Consider the following 24,076-nt stretch of genomic DNA (forward strand, 5'->3'; position numbering starts at 1 on the left):
GGAGGAGGAATGGGTGAACAGTGGCGGCCTTGGTGTCCATCGGCAACTTATTCAGTAGGTTGTGGTCAAGGAAAAGGTTCTTGTGTATTCACCCTTCAGGTACACAAACACCTCGCTTGTATTATGGTTGAATTTTTTATCATACTTTTAATGTTATGTATTGATAATTACTGTTTGAAACATAGCCTTGCAGTTGAATAATTGGGGTCTTGTCGGTGTACAGTGAGGCACCATGAACGCGCAAGTACAAATAAAGAATTGAAAACGACTCACTTGAATTCTTTAAAGGAATCAAATGAAATGGAAATACAGTTCGTCACATTAAGAAAAAAGGAAAAAATACGAAATAAAAAGAAAAATAATTATTCGAGAACTTAACCCCGGGTCGCAGGAGATACCGAGGAAACACTGCATCAGGTTGGCAGTGAGATGATGAAATTGTAACACGATTTATTAGACTTTTTTTCTCCGCTGGAAGACAAGTGCCCAGTGGACGACTTTACCCACTAGAGGTAAAAATAGTCCGAGGTCTGCACCGTTTTGTTTTGGTTAAGAGTTCGTGTTGACACTTAAACCCTATAGCGTGTCTTGAAGTCATTGATGTGGAGTGAAACTATAGATTAATGGACTATAATTTTGTGTTGGAAGAACATTATCGACGCCTTGAACAAACACAATACCTCACGCATACTGACAAATACACAAAGACCAATTGTATAACCCCAAAACATTACAAGTTTGTGAATCATAAACATTTGAATATTCCTTCCCACAAGCCCTCATAGTCAGTCCGTGACAACCTCTCTGGAACAACTAAAAAACTCGACCTCAACTTTTGTAAACCCGTGGAGTACCCTGCAGCTACCGACGCAACCCTTTACACCACTGGAAACACCTCTCATCTCGCCCCCACCCTTCTAAGGCCCTCATCAGCCCCAACAAGTTCTTACAAGGCTTCAGGATCCACCACTACAGCCACTATCACCATGTCTCGCCACCTAGAGCTACCTACGGGTAAGAAGATCCACATCTACAAAAGCGGGGACACCTTCTATAAGGGCGTCAACATCGTCGTCAATCCCAAACATTATAAGAAGATGGACACCCTTCTCGCCGAGGCCACCAGCAAGGTCAGTATAAGACACAGTATAATAATGTTCATTTTCATATAAAGTCTAGTAGTATTATAAGATATAAAATCAACACAAACAATTCAATATATATATACATACAAACTACAATTCCTATATGAGAGTTTCTTATATAACACAAAGCAACATAATGCTGTATAGAGAACTACCGTAAATAATGGGCGGAGGTGAGGCGAACTGGGACGGCAATGTGATATATGTTTTTTACTTGAAAATGTAAATATGTAAATCAATAATTGGGGATTCTTTGGTACATGAAAATACTTGAGTATTTTCCTCTTGCTTACTGTCGGCGAGTAAGACAGATACACTACCCCTCCCTCCCTCCTGCTGACACTACCTCTCCCTCCCTCCTGCTGACACTACCCCTCCCTCCCTCCTGCTGACACTACCTCTCCCTCCTGTTGTCACACACGTCTCAAAGACAGGAAGGTCTCAACTTTAGACCCATGATATAACACCATCAGCTGGTTGACAATCAGCGAAGTTGGCCACAACACCGTCAGGTATCCCGGTAGTGTGGTTGAGTTGAACAGAGTTGTGGTGAGACGCCCTACAACAGTGCAACTTATGTTCACCACAAAGAAGCCTTTGTCTCTGTCGCTTTGCAATCGACGAGGTTGATCATATTGTTGCACGGAGTTGAGTAGCTCGAGAGACGGACTTATAAAGCATCGAAATAGATTTGAAGAATATTTATACGTCTTATGAATTTTCTTACGGCCCTGAAGAGAATTAAATGAGCTCACAGTAACTGTCATATACATAAAATGCATGCAAATAGTTCGTCATAGCTGGGTTAAACGTCAGTCTGTTTTCACGCCCGGCAGCGCCCCACGAGCGAGAAAGAAAGAAAATTCTCTCAGAGTGTTAGTGCGTCAGTCAGTAAATGCGTTATATGTTAACTGAGCGTAACTATATATCTATAATTACCTGTGCAGTGTTGTGTACAGGTATTATGATAGACTGGGGAGGGAAGGAGTAACTTTGTCCCTTATCAGCACATGGAGTAAGTGTTTCGGGAAATTTTATCTTTTACTTTATTTCTACCCGGAAACTTTTACCTCCGGGAAAGGTTAAAATTGAGTCTGTAAGTTAATGGTAGAGACGGCAGGTCAAAGGAGACAGACTCTTCGCCCTTCGTTTTCCTTCTCCTTCTCCTCCTCCTCCCCTCGCCTTCCTTCTCCTATCTTCCTCCTCCTCCCCGGGCCCTGAGAACTAACCACTTCCTTACCACACAACTTTTTAAGGTATTTCACTTCCGTCTTGAAGGTTGTTTCCTTATGAGAACGAGAACCTTTAACTGCCTCCCCCGCCCCCCCAAGGTTGCTAGGGCCGTGTGTGTGTGTGTATGTATGTGTGTGTGTGTGTGTGTGTGTGTGTGTGTGTGTGTGTGTGTGTGTGTGTGTGTGTGTGTGTGTGTGTGTGTTCTTTAAAATCACTATCATACGTTCCATCAGGTAGTATGAACACGTACGACTATGAACATGAATGAGTATAACTCACCTCCTCCACCATTAGCCATCACCTATCACTTCTCCTCAACCAGTAACTGTCTTGCTTCTCCTCCTCTTTCTCCACCAATAACTTCCTCCATTAACCTTTAAATCATCTCTAAAAAAATATCTATTGTCGAAGTATTAATATTTTTTGTAACACTTACTATATTTACAGTAACTGCTTTTATTGTACCATCAAAACCATTTTATCGGAAATTATCATGTAAATAAATAAGTAAATACCATTGCAATAAATATAATTGCCAACTAGACATAATCCAGAAAGCTCTGTCTTTTTGTTCAACCTTATTACTGTAAAATCCAGGTTGTACTGCTCCCCCATTATACCTATGTTTTTCATTTCCACTGTAATTTATATGTATATGTGTATGTGTATGTATATGTATGTGTATATGTATGTATATATATATATATATATATATATATATATATATATATATATATATATATATATATATATATATGTGTGTGTGTGTGTGTGTGTATAAATGTATATGTATGTGTATATGTATGTATATATAAATAAAAAATAAAAATAATAAATAATAAAATAAATAAATGTTGAAGTGATAACTGTGGTAACACTATGAGATGTACTTATTACTACCATGCTATTGTACTTAATGTACTATTCCAGATGACACTAAATGTTACATAATACTTCCTTGAGATAAATTTATAGTGTTTATCAGGTGCCTCAAAGAGAGTTCAGGTTCTCAACTGGCTCAGCCATGTTAATATTGTTATTATTATCCACTCTGTATCTGTATTTTTCTGGCTAAATAATATGTTTCAATTCAATTCAATTCAATTCAAAAATTCCTTTTCTCCACCAATAAAGTCCTTCTCTAACTTCCTCCACCAATAACTTCACTCACCTTTCTCCAACACTAACTTCCTCTACTAACCTCCTCTTTCTCCACCAATAACCCCCTTCCACCAATAACTCCCTCCTCCACTAAACTCCTCCTCCTTCTGCTACTCTTACAGGTGGACCCGGTGTGGGGAGCGATACGGACCCTTCACACACCCAACACAGGCACGGTGGTCGAGAACCTTGAGGGCCTACGTCGTCAGGGGGCCTACGTGGCAGCTGGACCCAAGGGCTTCGTCAGTATCCCTGGAGGGTGAGTATGTACACTGAGTCACAGGTTCTTAGAGGGGAGAAGTACAATAAGGGAAAAGTCCTATGAAGGAAAAGCTGTATAAGTCTTATGATGGTAAATTCCGACGATGTTGAAGTTTGTGTGTGTGTGTGTGTGTGTGTGTGTGTGTGTGTAAAGATGGCGAGAGGAGTAGGGGAGTTATTGTTGGCGTGGGTAACTCTACACGCTATTGACCTCAACTGAAAATACCCACGCCAGGTCTACATGCTGCAACCCCCACTCTTGACAAAACCCACGCCACAGTCGTCTCTTGACAACACCCCACGCCTCCACGCCTCAGTCCTCTCTTGACAATCACCCACGCTTCCAATACCACCACACGCCTCTCATCCTACCATTAATATTCCAGCCCGTACCATCAGTATGCAATATTGATCCAACACAAACATAAACCATTTTAATGCAACGAAACAACTATTTCAGGATTACCCCCCAAAAACGACTTATTAATTCATTTCATCTGGTCATTATCGTGGCTATATATATTACCAGTTAATAGAATAATAGATCTTGTTATATATCAGTGTTATAGTAATAGTGGAGACATATATGATGGTTTACAATATCAGAGTCGTGAATTGCACCTATGTTGTCTAAATTGGCTTAGGGACGCTTCCCCTTACCTCCCATAACACCTACAGAGAATTGGACAACTTTGATTGGCTTGGCGACTGTACTGTATGTGGCCAAAGATTACAACAGGACTAGTGGTTTCGTCTCCCTCATAAAATAAATACTGTAAAAAAGTGTAAATCGTAAAAAAAAGATCTAGTTTATTTACAAATGGACCCCTTAAAGTAAAATTTTTTGAAGAGGAACAAAATTTACAATTATACCCCAAACTAAAAATCATAAAAAAAAGGCAAAAGGAGATATTTAATTGCACCTTTTTTACGAGGAAATGATTTAACAAGATAACAATATTTACAAATGGGATCCTGGAATAACTGGAAAGCGCGAGAAGTAACACAGAGACGAGGTTGTATTCTCAAAGGTTCATCACCGCCAATTTTCCTCGTAACTTAATCCCCCCAAAAATAACCTTACACCCACTATGATATCAGATTCACGGTGAGACTCTACCTTAATTAGATACGTTCACCTAACATCACCATATAAGTTATTTTACACGTAGAGTCTATATACATTACAGTACATTATATATCTGCGATGCCTATATACATGCTGAACCTATTGTAAATTTGTATAATGATTTAACTGAATATCTATCTATCTATCTATCTATCTACAGTGGAACCTCCATATAATGGACTTCTCTCTCCATATAATCAAGAGTCTCGGGGAAGAGAGAGAGAGAGAGAGAGAGAGAGAGAGAGAGAGAGAGAGAGAGAGAGAGAGAGAGAGAGAGAGAGAGCACCACCACTACTTCATAATTCACAACCTACTCCCTCTAACACACACACACACATACAAATACCTCACTATACACATACATGCATCCTCATTGGTGGTCTTTCTTCACCTCTTGACCAATCACAAGGCCTCCACCATCTACGTCATAGCTGGTCTTGCCTCGCCACAGGACAGACACGGGTTAAGGGGTTCCCATTAATCTTACCCTTACTAAAAAAAACTTTAATTACAGTGGATAAAGTAATAGTTTTCTACTTAAGCCCATTAAGTACGATGACTTAATCCCCTTGAGTGCGATGCCTTAACTACCTTGAGTACGAGGACTTAACCTACTTGAGTATGATGACTTAAACCCCATTTAATTACTATTCCTTAACCCCCTTTCGAGAACGATTTAACTCCCTTGAGTAATATGACAACCTCTTGGGTACAATGACACCCCCATTGAATACGATAACAACCCCTTGAGTACAATTGAACCCCTTGAGTACGATGAAAACCCCTTGAGTACGATGAAAACCCCTTGAGTACGATGAAAACCCCTTGAGTACAATGACAACTCGAGTACAATGATTTATATATTAAAACAAACACATTACCATAAAACAACAACAACAACATGACATAGACGATGTTTTTAACGCGTGGCAAAATTGACTCACTTATGACGAGACACAAACAAGGCTAACTTGATGTAATTGAGTTTTTACTATAACTAGATGCTCTTCCTTCGTCCCCCTTACCCTCCTCCTCCTCATGCTCCCCATCCTCCTCTTCCTCCCCTCACCCCCTTCCTCCTCCTTCTTACCTTACTCTCTCTCTCTCTCTCTCTGTCACACGAACCACCTGTGTATGTGAATGAAGACAGATGGTGTCACGCCTTCCAGGTTTGTGTATCGAATCCAGTAGTCACTTAGCAACCAGCTGAGTACTAAGGGCGGCTGGTGCTTGTGTGTGTGTGTGTGTGTGTGTGTGTGTGTTTAGGTACATTGTTTTGGTTGTCTTAAGTGCTGTCCTACATATTCTAAGGGTTTTAAGTAAGGTTAAGGGTTTTAAGTAAGGTTAAGGGTTTTAAGTAAGGTTAAGGCCTTGAGGTAATCGAGTGAAACACCTTCCCTTTATTTTAGGATTTAAGGTCTTGGGTAACACTATTTTCATTTGTCTAAAGAGGGACGTTTTAAGTTTAAGGACCATATTTACTAATATTTTAAAGCTTTTTTTTTAAGGTTAAGCTACTATTTTGGGGAGCTTCAGGGCGTCTATATGGCAATAGTACCAGTAAGTTGTTCAAGCACGCGAGCCTGATTATCGACTATTCCTAAAATATACTACTTACTTGTTGGCAACTGAACCATGTAAAGGCGTACGCATTTAATGATGTTTAGAAAAATTCACCTCTCATATCTCTTTCCCTATTTCTTTCCTTTTCTCTGTTTTTATTTTCCTATCTCACTATTCTGTCCATTCCATTACATTTCCTCTACCTCCCCCCCCCTGTCTCTCACTCTCTATTTTACTATTATTAGTTTTTTCCATACGACTACATCTCTCTCTCTCTCTCTAAAACAGTGAGAGAGGTAGTAATAGTCTAATAGATGACCAATAAGCCAGTCACTCAACACAAACAATGTTCCTTGAAAATACTGAAGTGTGGTGGTGGCGTCAAGGTGTCCGTGTACCCGAGCACTTAACCAGATACGTCAAGCAGGTTGCCACTTGCCATGCGCTCACTACGTCAAGCAGGTTGCCACTTGCCATGCGCTCACTACGTCAAGCAGGGATACCAGTTGTCAGGTGATTAATATGAGTGGTGGGCAATTAGCTGTCATGGTGTTAATAGGACTGGGAAGGCCAAAAATCGCTAAAAAGGACAATATATCGTTATCAATAGCTGAAAAATCGCTAATAACAAACGAAAAATCTGCAATAAAAGAAAAATGTCTAAGGCCAAAAACCGATGACACGAAAGATCTCAAATATAAATAAAATAATAAATGCTATTAACACGAAAAATTGCTATTGCCCGTATAAAGAAAACGCTAAAAACTGGAAATATCGTTAATAACAAGACAAATTGCTAAAAACACCCTAAATATCGCTAACACGCGGAATATCGCCATGAAAGCGACACAGCCAGAATGATCGCCAAATCGACGCTATGTCTGCAGGGACGACGCGTGACTGACCAAGGTCGACCTTGTAATGGGACTTAAAGACTAGCTATTGGAGTACTATGGCCTTGTGATCCGTGTGGAATATATAACCCCCCCCTCCCTCTCTTCTAAATAAAGACAGGTAAATATAGAGAAATTCACGATAGAAAGGTGAAACAGAAATGGAACAGATATTAAGAAAGATCAGTCAGGAAGTCCCTCACCTCTCCCACTATAAACATTCCTCAGTCAGATCAGCCAGGAAGTTCCTCACCTCTCCCACCATAAACATTCCTCAGTCAGATCAGTTCAATAAGCTAAGGTCTACAACTTCCACCCCCTCCCTCACCAATAACCATCCATCAGTCAGTAGGGTTTCCTTAACATAGTCCATACCCCCTTTACCTTACACGTATGGTCTAGAATATACATGAGGGACAGTATAATGACCTTGATACATAATTAACCACGGGAGACAGGTACTATAAGACCTTAAATTATTAAAACTAATTATTAAAACTTTGATGCCTAGTAATTAATTAACCTTGCCTTAATTGGTAGTTAAGTTTGATGCATCGTCCCGGGTGGGTGTAAGTTAAGACACCAACAACACGCTTGAGTCCTGTTATACTATCGACAATAAATCTCGGCATATTATGTTTTGAAGGCCAGAAGCTCACCCACTATAGCATAAGGTAGTGGAGCTGACTTATCAATGTCTTAAAACCTTTTATAAACAATTGTTACTCTGTTTTTCTGGATTCTGGACTGAAAAATAATGGCTGTAGGAATTTTAACGTACTCCAGAAAGCTGTTTTTTTTTCAGAATAGTACTCAGGATAATGAATTTTATAGCTACAAAATATTCGTTGAAGTTAAAAAAAATAAAATGAAATAAAAAAGATAAAAAAAAAGATAATATAACTAAAGCTGTTCAGGTGTAATGGACATTCGAGTCTTGTGGAAATGTTTAACAAAATCTATCTAGAATTAATACAGAAATTCACTAAACAATAACTAACTATTCCTAGATATTAATATACAGAATTCCCTAAAGAAAACTAAATACCTTGTTCATATTCTGGAGAGGAAATAGATTATCCAGGCATCGCTAAACGCTGTAAATTTGTTTACAATAATTTCGTCAACATTCACGAACTCTGAATTAGGAAGTAACCTATAATCCCAACGCAAAAGATTCCGATTTCGGGTCGTTTAAACCACGTCAAATGAGGGTTAAAGAGCCGTAATTAACCAGGAAGTTTAATTAAACCATGAAAATTTTTGCGTGCATGTGTGTGTGTGTGTGTGTGTGTGTGTGTGTGTGTGTGTGTGTACGCTAACCACTTCTTGGCTTCGTGTTTAGGTAGGAAGGTCGTGGTGGTGGAGGCGGTGGAGGGCTGAAGGGGGAGACTAACTTGTTTTTTCGAGTTTTATCATAATTGGTGTATCATGGGAGGAGGGAAGAAGGTAGGAGGGATAATAATGTTTTACAGGAGAAGGAAGGAAGAAAGGTTTGAAATAACAGAGGAAATAAATAAAATTAGACACCATCTAAAGACATAAATAGACACACAGACAAGAAAGAAACAGAAGAGCGGATGACAGAAAAGGAGGACTGAGATAGATAGATAGATAGATAGATAGATAGATAGATAGATAAAATGATTTCACAATCCACCTAATCATATTCACCTCACTCTCCCTCCCTCCCTCACTCTCCCATCCACTTTACCTCTCCCGTCACCCTACCTCATTCTCCCACCCACCCTCTCTCCCTACCTCATTCTCCCACCCACCCTCTCTCCCTACCTCACTCTCCCCAACTCTCACTCGCTCACTGCACACTTTCAGACGACCTAATGAGTGATCTGATTTCTGTTATTTGACGCTCGAGTAAAATCTCTCATAAACTTGTTACTCGGAAAACACCTCTATAATTCGGACAACACCTCTATAATTCGGACAACACCTCTATAATTCGGACAACACCTCTATAATTCGGACAACACCTCTATAATTCGGACAACACCTCTATAATTCGGACAACACATCTGTAATTAGGTGTCTTGTAGATAATGATGCATTTCTTAGGTGAGGAAGTATCGACAACTTAAGGAGATGAAGGGGAGGGGGGAAGTGGGAGGGGAAGGGGTAGTGGGAGGTGGTGGAGGGATGAAGGGGAGGGGGGGTGGTAGAGGGGAAGTAGAAGGGGTAAGGGTAGTGAGAGGTGGTGGAGGAGAGGAGAGGGGGGGAAATATTACCCTTTAATTATTACTGTTAATGAGATTTGATATAATTAGTAATGTTAATAATGAGATCTGGCTTAATTAGTTGTATTAATGAGGAAATCTGACGTAATTAGCTGTGTTAATAATAAAGTTAATCATAAAAGTTTTCATTACAGCTATATAAAAGCTATAATAAAATTTACTTCAATACACATTCTGGGGATCCTTCTGGCGGTTATCACACCCTAGGATGCCAAGTCGCCGCAGGAGGTAATATCTTCACTGCACTATATATAGGACTTCAGGACTCAGAGTATCAAGGACTTGTGAGAAATGGCGTTGTTGAGTTCCTGTAAATAGCTTAGTATATATGTAAGGTCCTTTTTTATTCGTGTATATACCTTGGAATGACAAACCCCCACATATCTAAAAAAAAAAACTCTGAGAGAACGATAACTGAGATAACTGATTCGTGGGAGACGCTATTGTCCAGTAACTATAAACGAATTCGTAGATTATTTTTTTTAGCATTCATCATGAACTGTAAAAATACAATATATCATCAATCAGTATTAAAGAGTTTTCATAGAACCTTTTAACCTGACGTGACTGTTGAGTTTCTGTAATAGAGGGATTCATATTGCCCTTCTAACCTTCGCCCTTGCCCTCAATGACCCTATAAGGTGGGGAGTTATAGGCTCGGAATATATCAAGAGGAGGAGGAGAAGGAGGAAACTGGAGCAGATGAAGCGTGACCCGGTGAGCCATGGGGCTTCACTGATACGCTGAGCTCAGGGGAAAAGTTAAGAATGAACGATATCTAGAAGGAAATTGGATGTGACTTCGTTCTGAATGTGTAGGTAGCCACTAGACTGTTCACCTTGTTCTCTATAACGTTATGTGGGTGGCCATGTAACGTTACGCGGGTGGCCATGTAACGTTATGCAGGTGGCCATGTAACGTTATGCGGGTGGCCATGTAACATTATGCAGGTGGCCATGTAACGTTATGTGGGTGGCCATCTTGTTCTCTGTCAGCAACGAAGGAAAAAAGAGGTGAGGGAAGAGGTGGAAACTTAAACTCATAAAAGTGGTATCGGCAGCAGATGGTGCAGGGGGCGGTGTAGTAATTCCCAGCTGGCTTGTGGAAGATAAACCACCTGGCCTTGGTGTTGTTGGTGTTGATGTTGTCGTTGTTGTTGTTGTTGTTGGTGGTGTTAATGTTGTGGTTGTTGTAGTTGCTGCTGATGTTGTTGTTGTTGTTGGTTGGTGGTGGTGTTATTGTTGTGGTTGTTGTAGTTGCTGCTGTTATTATTGTTGTTGTTGTTGTTGTTGGTGGTGGTGGTGGTGGTGTTATTGTTGTGGTTGTTGTTGAATTATTATTTGTGGTTGTTGGTTGCTGCGATATTGTTGTTGTTGTTGTTGGTGGTGGTGGTGGTGGTGAATTGTTTGCTAATGTTGTTGGTGGTGGTGATGCTAATGTTGTTGTTGTTGTTAGAATTATTGCTGGTTGTTGGTTGCTGTGATGTGTTGTTGTTGTTGTTGACGGTGGTGGTGGTGGTGGTGGGTAATTGCTAAATAATGTTGTTGTTGGTGGTGGTGGTGCTAATGTTGTTGTTGTTGTTAGAATTGTTGTGGTTATTTGTAGTTGCTGCTGATGTTGTTGTTGTTTATTTATTTGTTGTTGGTGGTGTTGTTGGTGGTGTTATTTGCTAATGTTTGTTGTTGGTGGTGGTAAATTGTTGCTAATGTTGTTGTTGTTGTTGTTGTTGTTAGAATTATTGTTGTGGTTGTTGTAGTTGCTGCTGATGTTGTTGTTGGTGGTGGTGGTGGTGGTGGTGGTGGTGGTGTTGCTAATATTTGTTGTTGTTGTTAGAATTATTGTTGTGGATTTATTTGTAGTTGCTGCTGATGTTATTTGTTGTTGTTGTTGTTGGTGGTGGTGGTGGTGTTGCTAATGTTGTTGTTGTTATTTAGAATTATTGTTTGTGGTTGTTGTAGTTGCTGCTGATGTTTATTTGTTGTTGTTGTTGGTGGTGGTGGCGTGTTGCTAATGTTGTTGTTGTTGGTGGTGGTGAATTGTTGCTAATGTTGGCATTGTTGTTGTTAGAATTATTGTTGTAGTTGCCTTTGATGTTGTTGTTGATGTTGTTGTTGTTGTTGTTGGTGGTGGTGGTGTTGCTAATGTTGTTGTTGTTGTTGAATTATTGTTTATTGGTTGTTTAGCCAGTTGCTGCTGATGTTGTTGTTGTTGTATTTATTTGTTGTTGTTGTTGTTGGTGGTGGTGAATTATTTGCTAATGTTGTTGTTGTTGTTAGAATTATTGTTGTGGTTGTTGTAGTTGCTGCTGATGTTGTTGTTGTTGTTGTTGGTGGTGGTGGTGGTGGTGTTGCTAATGTTGTTGTTGTTGTTGTTGTTGTTGTTGTTAGAATTATTGTTGTGGTTGTTGTAGTTGCTGCTGTTAGTGTTGTTGTTGTTGTTGTTGTTGTTGTTGGTGGTAGTGGTGATGTTGATGTTGTTGCTGTGTGTTGGAAGAAGAATTGGGAGATAATGATAATAATAACGATTAGAATAAGAGGGCTAGTAAAGAGTGATGATTTAGGATTTAATGTACTGACGTATTATTTTATCTCACTTTCACAGTCTGTCTCTCAAAAATTTCTACCAAAACCAGTGGATAAAAGTAAATGAGAAAACAATACGTAGAGGAATTAGGAATAAAACAACACCAAAAAAATCACCCCCCAAGTAAAAAAAAAATAAAGACAAAATATATTTTTTTAATTACTGTACTCAAAAAAGGAGGTGCAAACTAATTAAAGTCCTTAAGAATTTATTCCCTAACATTCATACGGCTGGGAAAAAAATCTCTTCAGGGCCATTCATTCTTGGGGGAAAATAGGCGTAGAGGAAATATTTTATTATGATTTTTCGTGTTTTCGTGAGTCAGTAGATAACAAGATCAATACAAGATAAAGAAAAGAACTTTAGGCCTTTACTGTAACTTAGTCAAACTTAATCTAGTTCTAAATTAAACTCAGGATTATCTTATACTAAATAAACTTAACCTAACTTATTCTATGCCTTAATACAACAACTTAACCTAACCTGAACTACAGTAGATTAATATTAGGTTTTAAGTTTGGTTAGGTTAAGCTAGGTTAGGTAATGGTATTCTAGATTAGATTATGTAACGATAGCTTATGTTATGTTATGTTATGTTAGGTTAGCTTATGTTATGTTATGTTATGTTATGTTATGTTATGTTATGTTATGTTATGTTATGTTATTTTGCTTTTCTAGCATTTTTTAGATATATTTATTTCTCCACTATAAAGTTTCTGGTGAAGGAAGGAAAAAATCTCTCTCCCAAACTAACCTAACCTAACTTAACCTAACCTAACCTATCCCGAATAAATTTTCCACGGATCTCTTATGATGATATTTTAGGCTTTGGTCACAACAGAACCTCAATTTAAACCTTACGTGTCCGTTAATTAAAGTTCATTCTTGCCTGACAGCTCAAAAGATCACATACAGAACATGAGCGAGAATGCCAATATAGATCTTATTTACCCCATCCATAGAGGTGAGTATTATCTATTTCTAAAAGCGTCTCTAACGCGGTGGGGGAACATGATAATATGGTCCTTAGTTACTCCTCATAAAGAGCTTATTTTTAATCGGTGTTCCGAATAAATAACACGCGTGTGGATATGCTAATCTGAACCCTTTACATTCCATATATAGAACATATTTTTGCATGGTTATTTAAGAGTTTTTAAAGGCACCGTAAACAAAATTGCCAATCTCGACTTTACACAACCCTTACATAGAGATCATTTTGATCTTGTTTTACTAATTCATTCAGGACAACACCAGCCCCTCTGTGTATCGTGAATTAACCCAGTAAGATAGCTTAACCCTTCGAGTACAATGATTTAATCCCTTGAGCACAGTCCCTTCGCCCTTTCAACATGCTCATATTTTCGTCCATGGAAACGATGTATTATACTCAAGGGTGCAGTGTGGGAGGGGGGGTTAAGACGTCCTGCTCAAGGGTGCAGTGTGAGGAGAGGTTTAAGACGTCCTACTCAAGGGTGCAGTGTGGGGAGAGGTTTAAGACGACCTACTCAAGGGTGCAGTGTGAGGAGAGGTTTAAGACGTCCTACTCAAGGGTGCAGTGTGGGGAGAGGTTTAAGACGTCCTACTCAAGGGTGCAGTGTGAGGAGAGGTTTAAAAGACGTCCTACTCAAGGTGCAGTGTGAGGAGAGATTTAAGACGTCCTACTCAAGGGTGCAGTGTGGGGGGGGAGTTTAAGACGTCTACTCAAGGGTGCAGTGTGAGGAGAGGTTTAAAAACGTCCTACTCAAGGGTGCAGTGTGAGGAGAGATTTAGACGTCCTACTCAAAGGGTGCAGTGTGAGAGAGGTTTAAAGACGTCTCAAGGGTGCATTGTGAGGAGAGGTTTAAGACGTCCTACTCAAAGGGTGCTACGTCTACTCAGGGTGCAGTGTGTTTGAGGGTGCAGTGTGAGGAGAGGTTTAAGACGTCCCTACTCAAGGGTGCAGTGTGGGGAGAGGTTTTAAGACGTCCTACTCAAAGGGTGCAGTGTGAGAGAGGTTTAGACGTCCTACTCAAGGGGTGCAGTGTGTGGGAGGAGAGGTTTAAGACGTCCTACTCAAAGGTGGTGTGAAGAGAGGTTTAAGACGTCCTACTCAAGGAGTGCAGTGTGAGGAGAGTTTAAGACGTCCTACTCAAAGGGTGCAGTGTGAAAGAGGTTTAAGACGCGTCTACTCAAGGGTGCAGTGTGAGGAGAGGTTTACGTCCTACTCAAGGGTGCATGTGAGGGGAGGTTTAAGACGTCCTACTCAAGGGTGCAGTGTGAGGAGAGTGTTTAAGACGTCCTACTCAAGGGTGCAGTGTGGGGGGAGGTTTAAGACGTCCTACTCAAGGGTGCAGTGTGAGGAGAGGTTAAAGACGTCCTACTTAAGGGGGTGTTGGGGGGGGCTAAATCGTCGTACTCAAGGGGGTGTGAGGTTGAAGAATTCGAGTTCGTACTCAAGGGGATGAAGGCAAGAGAAGTAAATCATCGTACTCGAGAGATTAAAATGATGTCCAACACCATAAATGCCATCCTCTCACTCTTACATAATCTCTCTAAGGATCAACTTGTTGGTTTTAGAGTGTGATTTAGACCTTAATTGAACAGGAGGAAGAAAAGGATGACAATAAGGAAGAAGAAGAAGTAGTAGAAGTAGTAGTAGAAGAAGAAGAAAAAGAAGTAGAGGACGTACAGACAAACAACACCTCCTATTATATACAGTATACATATGTTCGTCCCGTCCATTCCTGTGAAGTTTCTTAATTTTGCCACCAGAGGTCTTAGAAACTTCGTCAATCAACATGGCGGGGACGGTGACGCCACGATAACCTACCGTACGTCTGTCACCATCCTAGAGAAGACAGATTAAGATGGCTGAATACAAAATAAAAGTCAGGATTGATAAAAGAGCAACTCGCGAACGATTGGAGTGGAGGGCTGTAGTCGCCAACCCTCAGCAGACACGAAAATGGCACCATGTTTGAGTAATTGATCGATGACGTCATAAAGGAGTTGCTCGATGATTGGTGGGTAATAATGATGATGGATACAGTACTACCAAGTCTAAGGTACAGGCGTAATGGTGTCACGTATTCATGGTACAGTCATGGTAGTGATAGGTATTGGTATGAGTAACGCTGTTAATGAAGCTCTCACGTGCGCCAGTACCACGAGATAATAGTAGTAGTCATTAGATAGTTAGGTGATGACCCTGACACCTAGCTTGACTGTGGTGACACTTACTAATGACCTTTGACCCCCTACACCTCGGCCCAACACCTGAACTAAATGACTTCACTGATTGTTTTCCTCTGCGTAGTTCGACCAGCTCGGGTGAATATTGTGGACACTGGAGCCTGACTAAGCATAACCACACAGGTGCACAACCACGTACATTCATAACCACATAGCTTCATAACCACGCAGCTTCATAACCACATATACAAAGACACGTAGTTACATAACCACGTAAGTACGCCACACAGCTAAATAACCACGTAGATGCATAACCACGATAACTACACCAAACCCTCATAAGCACGTAACTACACCACACAGCTAAATAACTACGTGACAACATGACCTCCACAAACCGAAGAAATCAATATACGGAGGAAGTGCTCGACTACACCACACCAGAATCGACAACATAATGACGATATTCACGTCAATAAATACATATCCGCGTCCTACCACCCTAACCTAACCTAGTTTAACCTAACCTAATTTAACCTAACCTAACCAAATCTTAACCTAACCTAACCCATACGTATGTCTTATCATGTCTGACCCTCAGGCATTGTCCAATATTTTAAGAATTAAGAATCAAGTCATTTTTCTCAGCCAACAAAGTTTCTTTTTCATTAAAACTTTTTGTTACGTTTTTATATGCAAGAATTTTATTAGCAGAAGTTTTGTCATTAACAGCGAGATATACTATTATCACTACTATTACTACTACTACCACTACTACTAATAATAATAATAATAATAATAATAAAAACATTAATGATGATGATAAGAGTAATAATAACAATAGTAGTAGTAGTAGTAATAGTAGTAGAACAGAATATCTCACCGAACATAACTCTACACAATACATTCGAGTCAACAAAAGGGTGGGTGGGTGTAGCGACAGGTGGTGACACAGATGGCGCCTCTTCACCGTTGTATGGAATGGCGGGAAGAGCCAGCTGTCAGTCCCAAATGATTACAATCTGATCACTGAAACTCCTTTGAGAGAGAGAGTTACTATACAAACGTTAAAAAAAGTGTTTTCCCAGTCCAATAACAGTTGAGAGATGACGGTAGTGCATATAAAATAAGAAAAAAGATAGAACAAGAAAAAAGAGAAAGAAAACGAAAGAAAGAAAAGGAAATAAAATAAAATTCACCAATAAAACATCTTGGGGGGAGGGAGGGGGGAGGGGGGTGGTTCTTGGCAGCGGGTCAGATTAATGTTCTAACTCGGCTCCCACTTCGTTTCCGACATGAAGAAAAATAAAATAAAAAAGGTTCGTGGAAAATATTTTGACCGATTTCCTTTTTAAGTTGCGCCATCTAGCTCTATGACTGCCAGTTCTGCTATTAGATATAAAAGTTTGTTAAATACTATATCGTTTTAAGAAGCTGAGTCAATTAGCTCTATATAGGCGAGTTCTGGATGACTAATTTTTACGACTGAGAGAGAAACGTATATTCTTTTAAGGTAAGAAAATACTGTAAATCCACTAGCATTTGATATCATCTGCCTTATATACCTTATGAAAAAAATAGTTCTAGAGGGAAAAAACCCGAGGCAAGAAGACCATTATCACTCTTTATGATCTTTATATAAAAACAAAAATGAAAAAACAAATATTATGAATTACACTATACAAAATATGTCTCAGAAAAATATATCCAAACAACCATATCTATTTTCCTGGATATCGTGTGAATGTTAATATGACAAAATCAACATTATCCTCACTTGTTGACGTATAAGATCTCCCACTAATGAGGAGAATGTTCACGTGGTAATACAAACAGCCACACGACCTCCATTAAAGGCGGTAAGTTTGTTTGTATACATTTTTCTGAGACAATCTATGGTATATAATAATTTAAAGGGTGTTGGCAACCCTACACGAGACGGCCATTACAACGTCTTCAACTCTAAACAATAACAAGAGAAGTTTTTTGTACAAGTCCATTTAACTTACATAAAGAGAGGGAGAGAATACACACGCCCTAAGTATGTATATGAGCATGTATGATTCACCTTTCTTTTCACCTACAGACGCTTATTATGTAGCTCAAGATGGCGGACAATAAGAACAAAGACTCTACCATCTCTTGTTGTGATTCATCCTCTGTTCATCTCCGCCCTTTTTGACGTGACTGGTTTTTGTTTTTTTTTGTTCTTTGGTCGTGTGTGTGTGTTTCAGGTGTGTAATTCAGGTGTGTGTTTGTTTTAGGTGTACGCTTCAGGTGTGTCTGGTTCAGGTGTGTGTTTGCTTCAGGTGCGTGTTTTATGTTGTTGTTTTAATGTTTTTTTTTTCTTCTTTCAGCTATGAGAGCATCGGTAAGCCTAGGCCTATGAAGAACCTCGCTAAACTTGGCAAGGTGAGTGTGTTAGTTACGACACACACTAATAGTAACAACGACCATAGACTAAGAACACCCACCTGGCACCTCAACGCCCAAAAATGACCCTTACAGGACCCAGTAGTCTGTCACATTCTTGCCCCAAACGTGATACCTTAGAGGCCTTAAATAGGTTGACTAACAATCTAATGAATGACATCCAAACATACATACATACATACATTAGATAGATAGATAGATAGATAGATAGATAGACAGATAGATAGATAGATAGGTAGACTGACTGACTTGCTTCCCTTCCGTCATAATTTATACTACAAAATAAAGACTTCATGAGATACATTTCCCTCATCTTTCTTCACAATTCTGTTCCTTTCTCGTCCAACATTTGATACATTGTCTTCACATTTTTCCTTGACAGCCCATAAGGAACCGACCAGTACAAAAGAACGAGAAGTTCGACGTGAACATTTACAAGAACGGGGAGAAGAACAAGTCAATACCCTTTAAGTTCTCCAAGTCGGATTTCAGCAACTGGGACCAAGCTCTCCATAGACTGTCTGAGAAGGTCCGCCTCTCCCACGGCCCCGTCAGGAGGTGAGTGGCGTGGCCCAGTTCGTTGTTCGTGAGTCAGTGGGTTCAGTTAGGTTCAATCATTGTGTTCAGTTTGAGTCAAGTCACTACTGTGTTCAGAGTCAGTTACAGTAGTTTAGTTATAGTTGGTGTGTGTGTGTGTGTGTGTGTGTGTGTGTGTGTGTGTGTGTGTGTGTGTGTGTGTGTGTGTGTGCGTGTGTGTGTGTGTGTGTGTGTGTCTGTGTGTGTTATCTGCTACTATAAAGAAATTGGCTCCTTGTTCAGGTAAAACGGTCGATGAACTTGAGTCAAAAGTAATTTTATCTTTCATTGCTAAACTTTAAACGGTAATATTATGTTCTTATTGGGTGGGGGGAAGGAGGGACAGTGAAGATTTCTAGGAATAACCAGGGATATGACAGAAGAGGAGGTAAGAGTGAGGGGCGAGAAAGGAGTTAATATGGATAAAAGAAAAGAGAGGCAGCAAAGGTGAAAGAACAAGGGAGGAGACGGTCAGGAAGTGAGATAAAGAGGGTAAGGGTGAAGGTGAGCAAATGAGAGAGAAGGGAGGTAGAATTGAGGGAGTGAGAGAAAGTGGGAGAGTTAAGTTCAAGGACCGAGAGAAAGCGTGAAGGACTGATGGAAAGGGGGGGTGGGGAGGAGAGGGAGTGAGAGAAAATAAAGAGAGTTAGGATGAAGGGATGAGAGAAAGTGTAAAAATGGGAGAAAGGGGAGAGGGAGATGAAGTAAGAGCAAGCAGCATGAAAGTGTAAAAGAGAAAGTATTTCCGGCTCTAGAAAGGTTATTAAGTGAAAGTGGTTGACTTCAAACCAACGAGGTCTGGGGGCCGTATGAGTAGGGATGGAGGGGGTAGGGAGGGAGGTGAAGAGGAAGGAGGGCAGGTAAGAAAGAAGGAGGCAGGAAGGGCGGGAAGAAAGGAGGTAGGGAATAAAAAAGGGAGGGAGGGAGGCAAAGAAAGAAGGAGGGGGAAGGAGAGAGGGGGGGTAGGGTAGAGGAAGAAGGCGGGCAGGTAGTGTGATAGGCAGAAAGAAAGGGAAAAAGGAGGAATGCAGACGGGAGGAAACAAGGAGAGAGAGAGAGAGAGCGGTAAGGAGTGAAGGAAGATAACTCTTTGTGAACAGTACAATAGAGAAAGACCACAATAGTGTGTCCTATCCGGAGGCCATACTGAGGTTACCTATACCTCTGCCCTAACTGCCTGAGGATATCTCTCTCTCTCTCTCTCTCTCTCTCTCTCTCTCTCTCTCTCTCTCTCTCTCTCTCTCTTCCCATCTCTTTCTCCCTGTCAGTCAATTAGGCCAGGGCATCACATAACACACAGGTATAACCGTCCTCCCTTTTCAGAATCTCTCTCTCTCTTTCTCTCTAGTATTTCTTCTCTCTCCGTATGTCCTCTTTCTCCTTAAGTTCTTCTCTTTCTCCATCTGCCTTTCCGTCTTCGTTTGTCAGTCTGTCTATCTTTCTGTCTGTTTCTGTCCCCGTCACACAAAGGTACATTTATCATCGCCTCTCAGTCTTACACATTAGCAAACAAGATACAAAGGAAACAACTACTTATTCCTCTCCTAGTAGATAATTTGAGTCTTGAAGAGTGAGAGATGAAACTTATGGTAATGTGTGTGTGTGTGTGTGTGTGTGTGTGTGTGTGTGTGTGTGTGTGTGTGTGTGTGTGTGCGCGTGTGTGTGTGTGTGTGTTCCGGGAGCCATTGTTGTCTAGGAGTACCATCCACCTTCCCTGGAACTCTCGATTAAGACCTTCACCATTCTGAGATTCTCTTTGTTTAGTGCCAGCTGGGTGCCTCTGTATATACTTAGCATCTTGGTTCCATTGTTATCTCGGAATGGCCATTTACACGCCTGGGCACCCTCGTTTAATACCCACACTGGTCTGGGAATCTTAGTTATGGAGTGCTATGTAGGTTGTGGCTCTCTTGGCTCAGGTGTGCTTAGGTGTGACTCTTCATAGGTGTGCCAATTATGATAGTTGGTTCAAGGGGTGGGTCTCTCTCTCTCTCTCTCTCTCTCTCTCTCTCTCTCTCTCTCTCTCTCTCTCTCTCTCTCTCTCTCTCTCTCTATCTCCTGTCTTCCTTTTTCAGAATCTATCACCTCAGCGGGAAGATCCTGAAGAAGCCGGAGGAGATAGTCAACAAGGGAACCTACGTCGTCTCCGCCGCTAACGAGCTCTTCCGCAAGGTCAACTACGGTCAACCTGATGGTGATATCCACGTGGGCAGCGGCTATAGAGGTCAGTAGTAATACACACGCACACACTGACACTGAACTGGATAACACACACACACACACACACACACACGACAACTTCCATCACACAATCACTGACTAAACTTACTATTTGGTCCTCACAGGCAGCAACTATTATAAGGGCCCCGCCAAAACCAGCCGGAGAAACTCACAAACATCCTTAAAACAAACACAACAAACACGTAACAACAACAAGAAACACAAACAACCCCCAGGGAGAAGAAGAGATAGCAAAAAATCCAATAATGGGGAAGAGATAAGAGGTGAAGGGGAAGAGACAGTGAGGTGGAGAACGCCAGAGGAGAGAGAAGAGAGGGATGAAAGACAGTATGAAGAAGGGTTGGAAGCTGACGAGGCGGAGAGAAAATACGAGAAAGAGGAAGAAGGACAGGGAGTACATGATGAAGAGAAAGGATACGATGAAGAAGGAGAAGAAGAAGAGGAAGAATATGCTGATAACAGGAGAAAAACCAGAGGAAGATCTACAAACAGTACACGCAGAAGGTTAATGACGTAGTACTAATAGTATTTACAATAATAATAATAATAATAATAATAATAATAATAATAATAATAATAATAATAATAAAAATAAAAATATTAATAATAATAATAATAATAATAATAATAATAATAATAATAATAATAATAATAATAATAATAAAATAATAATAAAAATAAAAATATTAATAATAATAATAATAATAATAATAATAATAATAATAATAATAATAATAATAATAATAATAATAATAATAATAATAAAATAATAATAAAAATATTAATAATAATAATAATAATAATAATAATAATAATAATAATAATAATAATAAAATAATAATAAAAATAAAAATAATAATAATAATAATAATAATAATAATACCAATAAAAATTATAATAATTTAGTAGTAGTATTTACATTAATAATAATAATAATAATAATAATAATAATAATAATAATAATAATAATTTACTACACATTAAGACTAATAGTAACGTGATCTCAATATCCAATTCATCATCAGTAATTTAACTTCTTCCCTCAGACCTCCATCCGTCACGTCGTCTAAGGTCAGCACCCGGCGAGCAACAGGAACCAGCAAGTCCAGACGAGACACCAACCACTCCTATACCAGCAGGAGACGGCAGACGGCGCCCTCTAGGTCAAATTCGCCGACGGATGAACGACTGGAATCTCCTGAAGAAGTTACCAACCGCTCGCATTCCACAAGAACTGACCAAAGTACAGGTCACTCCTACACTAGCAGAAGACGTCAGACGACAGCCTCCAGGACAAACTCTCCTGAAGAGACGGAATCCACGAGAACACCATACAACTTCCCTCAAGAGATTCCTGAAGGGGATACTTTGAGCGTGGACTACATCAACCTACAAGGACAATCACAGTCACCGGTCACCCCGCCAGCCAGCTCACATCCCACCACCCCACAGAACCTCCTCAGCTATCGTAGTCGAGGTGATTCTGGCTTCCACTTTCACGAGACCATCACGGAGGAGAGCGAGGAGGACGTAAGGGAGTCTCCGGTACACCTCAAGCTGGACAGGGGCCTCAGGGCTGAGTCTCGGCTCTCCCTCTACGACAGTGGCCACGCCTCCCTCCTCAGCGACGAAGACAGACCCGACAGTGTCTTCAGAGCCAAGAGTAGGGTAAGTTGGTGGTGTTTGATGGGTCATGATGGGGAGGGGATGGGGCGTCTTAGTATAATCATCTTAGGTTATATAAAATATTCATCAAAGGAAAATATATTATACCTTTCCCATGTGTTGCTATATCGTACAAGAGCTACAGCAACACGTTCTTTGTTAGGGATTTACTCTCACACGTCCAGTAAAAATTCCCAGTGACATAACTTACATAATTCTCTCTATTTCTACCCACCTAATGACATCTATCCCAAACATCTCCCACGTAAAACTACAAGATTAACTATCAGAACACCCAGGAAACCAACTTACAGTTAGACATCACTCTCAGAGATGTTGTAAAACTCACTACGTCACGTAACAAAAACGCCATACGAAAAGAAATATCGTCGGATTAAACTAAATAACAACCTGAAGTATTTGTATTAACGGGGTCAGTGACATAACTCACCTGAGACTTATTTTTATCACTTCTATAGTAGTACTGTATTATTTCCTGGATCAGCTAACTATTTGTTGTTAAGTCTGTGTTATGCCCCCACCCCCCCAGCCCCCCCCCCCCATCTCTCTCTCTCAATTACACACCTGTATATTACATTAGAATTTAAATCTCGTAGACGTACAGCTCCAGTAAGAAAGTAGACGGAGAAGCTTACAGGAAGAAGAAAAAGATGACATGAAAAGAACGAAGACAAAGACGATGAAAAGAATCCAGCAATTAAAACTGAAGAGCGCGAGAGGGAAGCCTTTTTCGTGTGAAGTGACTAACGTTCAGTCACACGCACACACACACACACACTACCTGTCCACCACCTTACTAATTATTACCTTCAAGGGACTTTTATACCCTTTCTTTCCTCTATCTCAAAGGGCGAATGGGACTCTCCCTTTTAAAATTTCCAAGCCTCTCTCTCTCTCTCTCTTCCTCCTTCCCTTCCCTCTTCTTCCTTCTCCTCCCTCCTGTCCTCTTCTCCTCCCCCCCTTCTCCTGCTCACTTCCACCATCACCTTCCCTCTCTCATTCTCCCATCTTCTTCTTCCTTCCCATCCTTCTCTTCATCTTTCTCCCCTACTCCTGTCAACTTCCACCACCACCGCCACCTTCCCTCTCTCATTCTTCCCTTCCTCTCCCACCTTCCCTCTCTCATTCTTCCCTTCCTCTCCTTCCCTCTCTCATTCTTCCCTTCCTCTCCCTTCCCTCTCTCATTCTTCCTTCCTCTCCCTCCCTCTCTCATTCTTCCCTTCCTCTCCCACCTTCCCTCTCTCATTCTTCCCTTCCTCTCCCACCTTCCCTCTCTCATTCTTCCCTTCCTCTCCCACCTTCCCTCTCTCATTCTTCCCTTCCTCTCCCTCCTCCCCACTCCCACCATCACTCACTCTCGTACTATCTCATCGCCTCCACCATCACACGTTCCTCCATTATTTTCGACCTTTCAAATAAAAGTAACAATATCCGATGTCATTAATCTACTCATTATTTTCTGTCACCAATTAGGTCAGTTTGGTGATTAGTGTCGTAATTGAAAATAACTGTAAGAAAAAACTAATAAACACGAAGACTTGTTGACCGTAAGATCGTCTCGTTAGTGCCTTTTAATTACTGTGATTTTTTTTTCTATTTAAAGTAATTAATTAATGAGGATCTCGAGGTAAAGTTTTTTTTTTATACTGATTTTATCGTCCTTGGTTTATCATAAAAATATTAGGATGTTATAAAAACTAAGTTAAACTGATAAGGAAATTGTTTATTGAATATTAAGTGAATCTG

The 24,076-nt window shown here is 40.3% G+C and overlaps 1 protein-coding gene across 1 annotated transcript; it reads left to right on the top strand.

Moving 5' to 3' along the window:
* Window positions 1-216: 216 nt before the first annotated feature.
* Window positions 217-22,989, top strand: LOC121876019 (doublecortin domain-containing protein 2-like). Its single transcript, XM_042380871.1, has 8 exons — window positions 217-1,130; window positions 3,662-3,798; window positions 17,752-17,806; window positions 18,210-18,385; window positions 20,479-20,627; window positions 20,749-21,148; window positions 21,691-22,312; window positions 22,927-22,989. Exons 1-8 carry the CDS (start codon window positions 987-989, stop codon window positions 22,987-22,989), a joined length of 1,746 nt encoding a protein of 581 aa, XP_042236805.1. The 5' UTR covers window positions 217-986.
* Window positions 22,990-24,076: the final 1,087 nt, after the last annotated feature.

Source organism: Homarus americanus, unplaced genomic scaffold (genome assembly GCF_018991925.1).
Source record: "Homarus americanus isolate GMGI-L3 unplaced genomic scaffold, GMGI_Hamer_2.0 scaffold33468, whole genome shotgun sequence".
Lineage (NCBI taxonomy): Eukaryota > Metazoa > Arthropoda > Malacostraca > Decapoda > Nephropidae > Homarus > Homarus americanus.

Coding starts and splice junctions, on each gene's coding strand:
- LOC121876019 (XM_042380871.1), top strand. CDS start 987: ATGTCTCGCCACCTAGAGCTACCTACGGGTAAGAAGATCCACATCTAC. Junction 21,149..21,690: donor ACAAACAGTACACGCAGAAG/GTTAATGACGTA, acceptor TTCTTCCCTCAG/ACCTCCATCCGTCACGTCGT. Junction 22,313..22,926: donor TCTTCAGAGCCAAGAGTAGG/GTAAGTTGGTGG, acceptor TAAATCTCGTAG/ACGTACAGCTCCAGTAAGAA.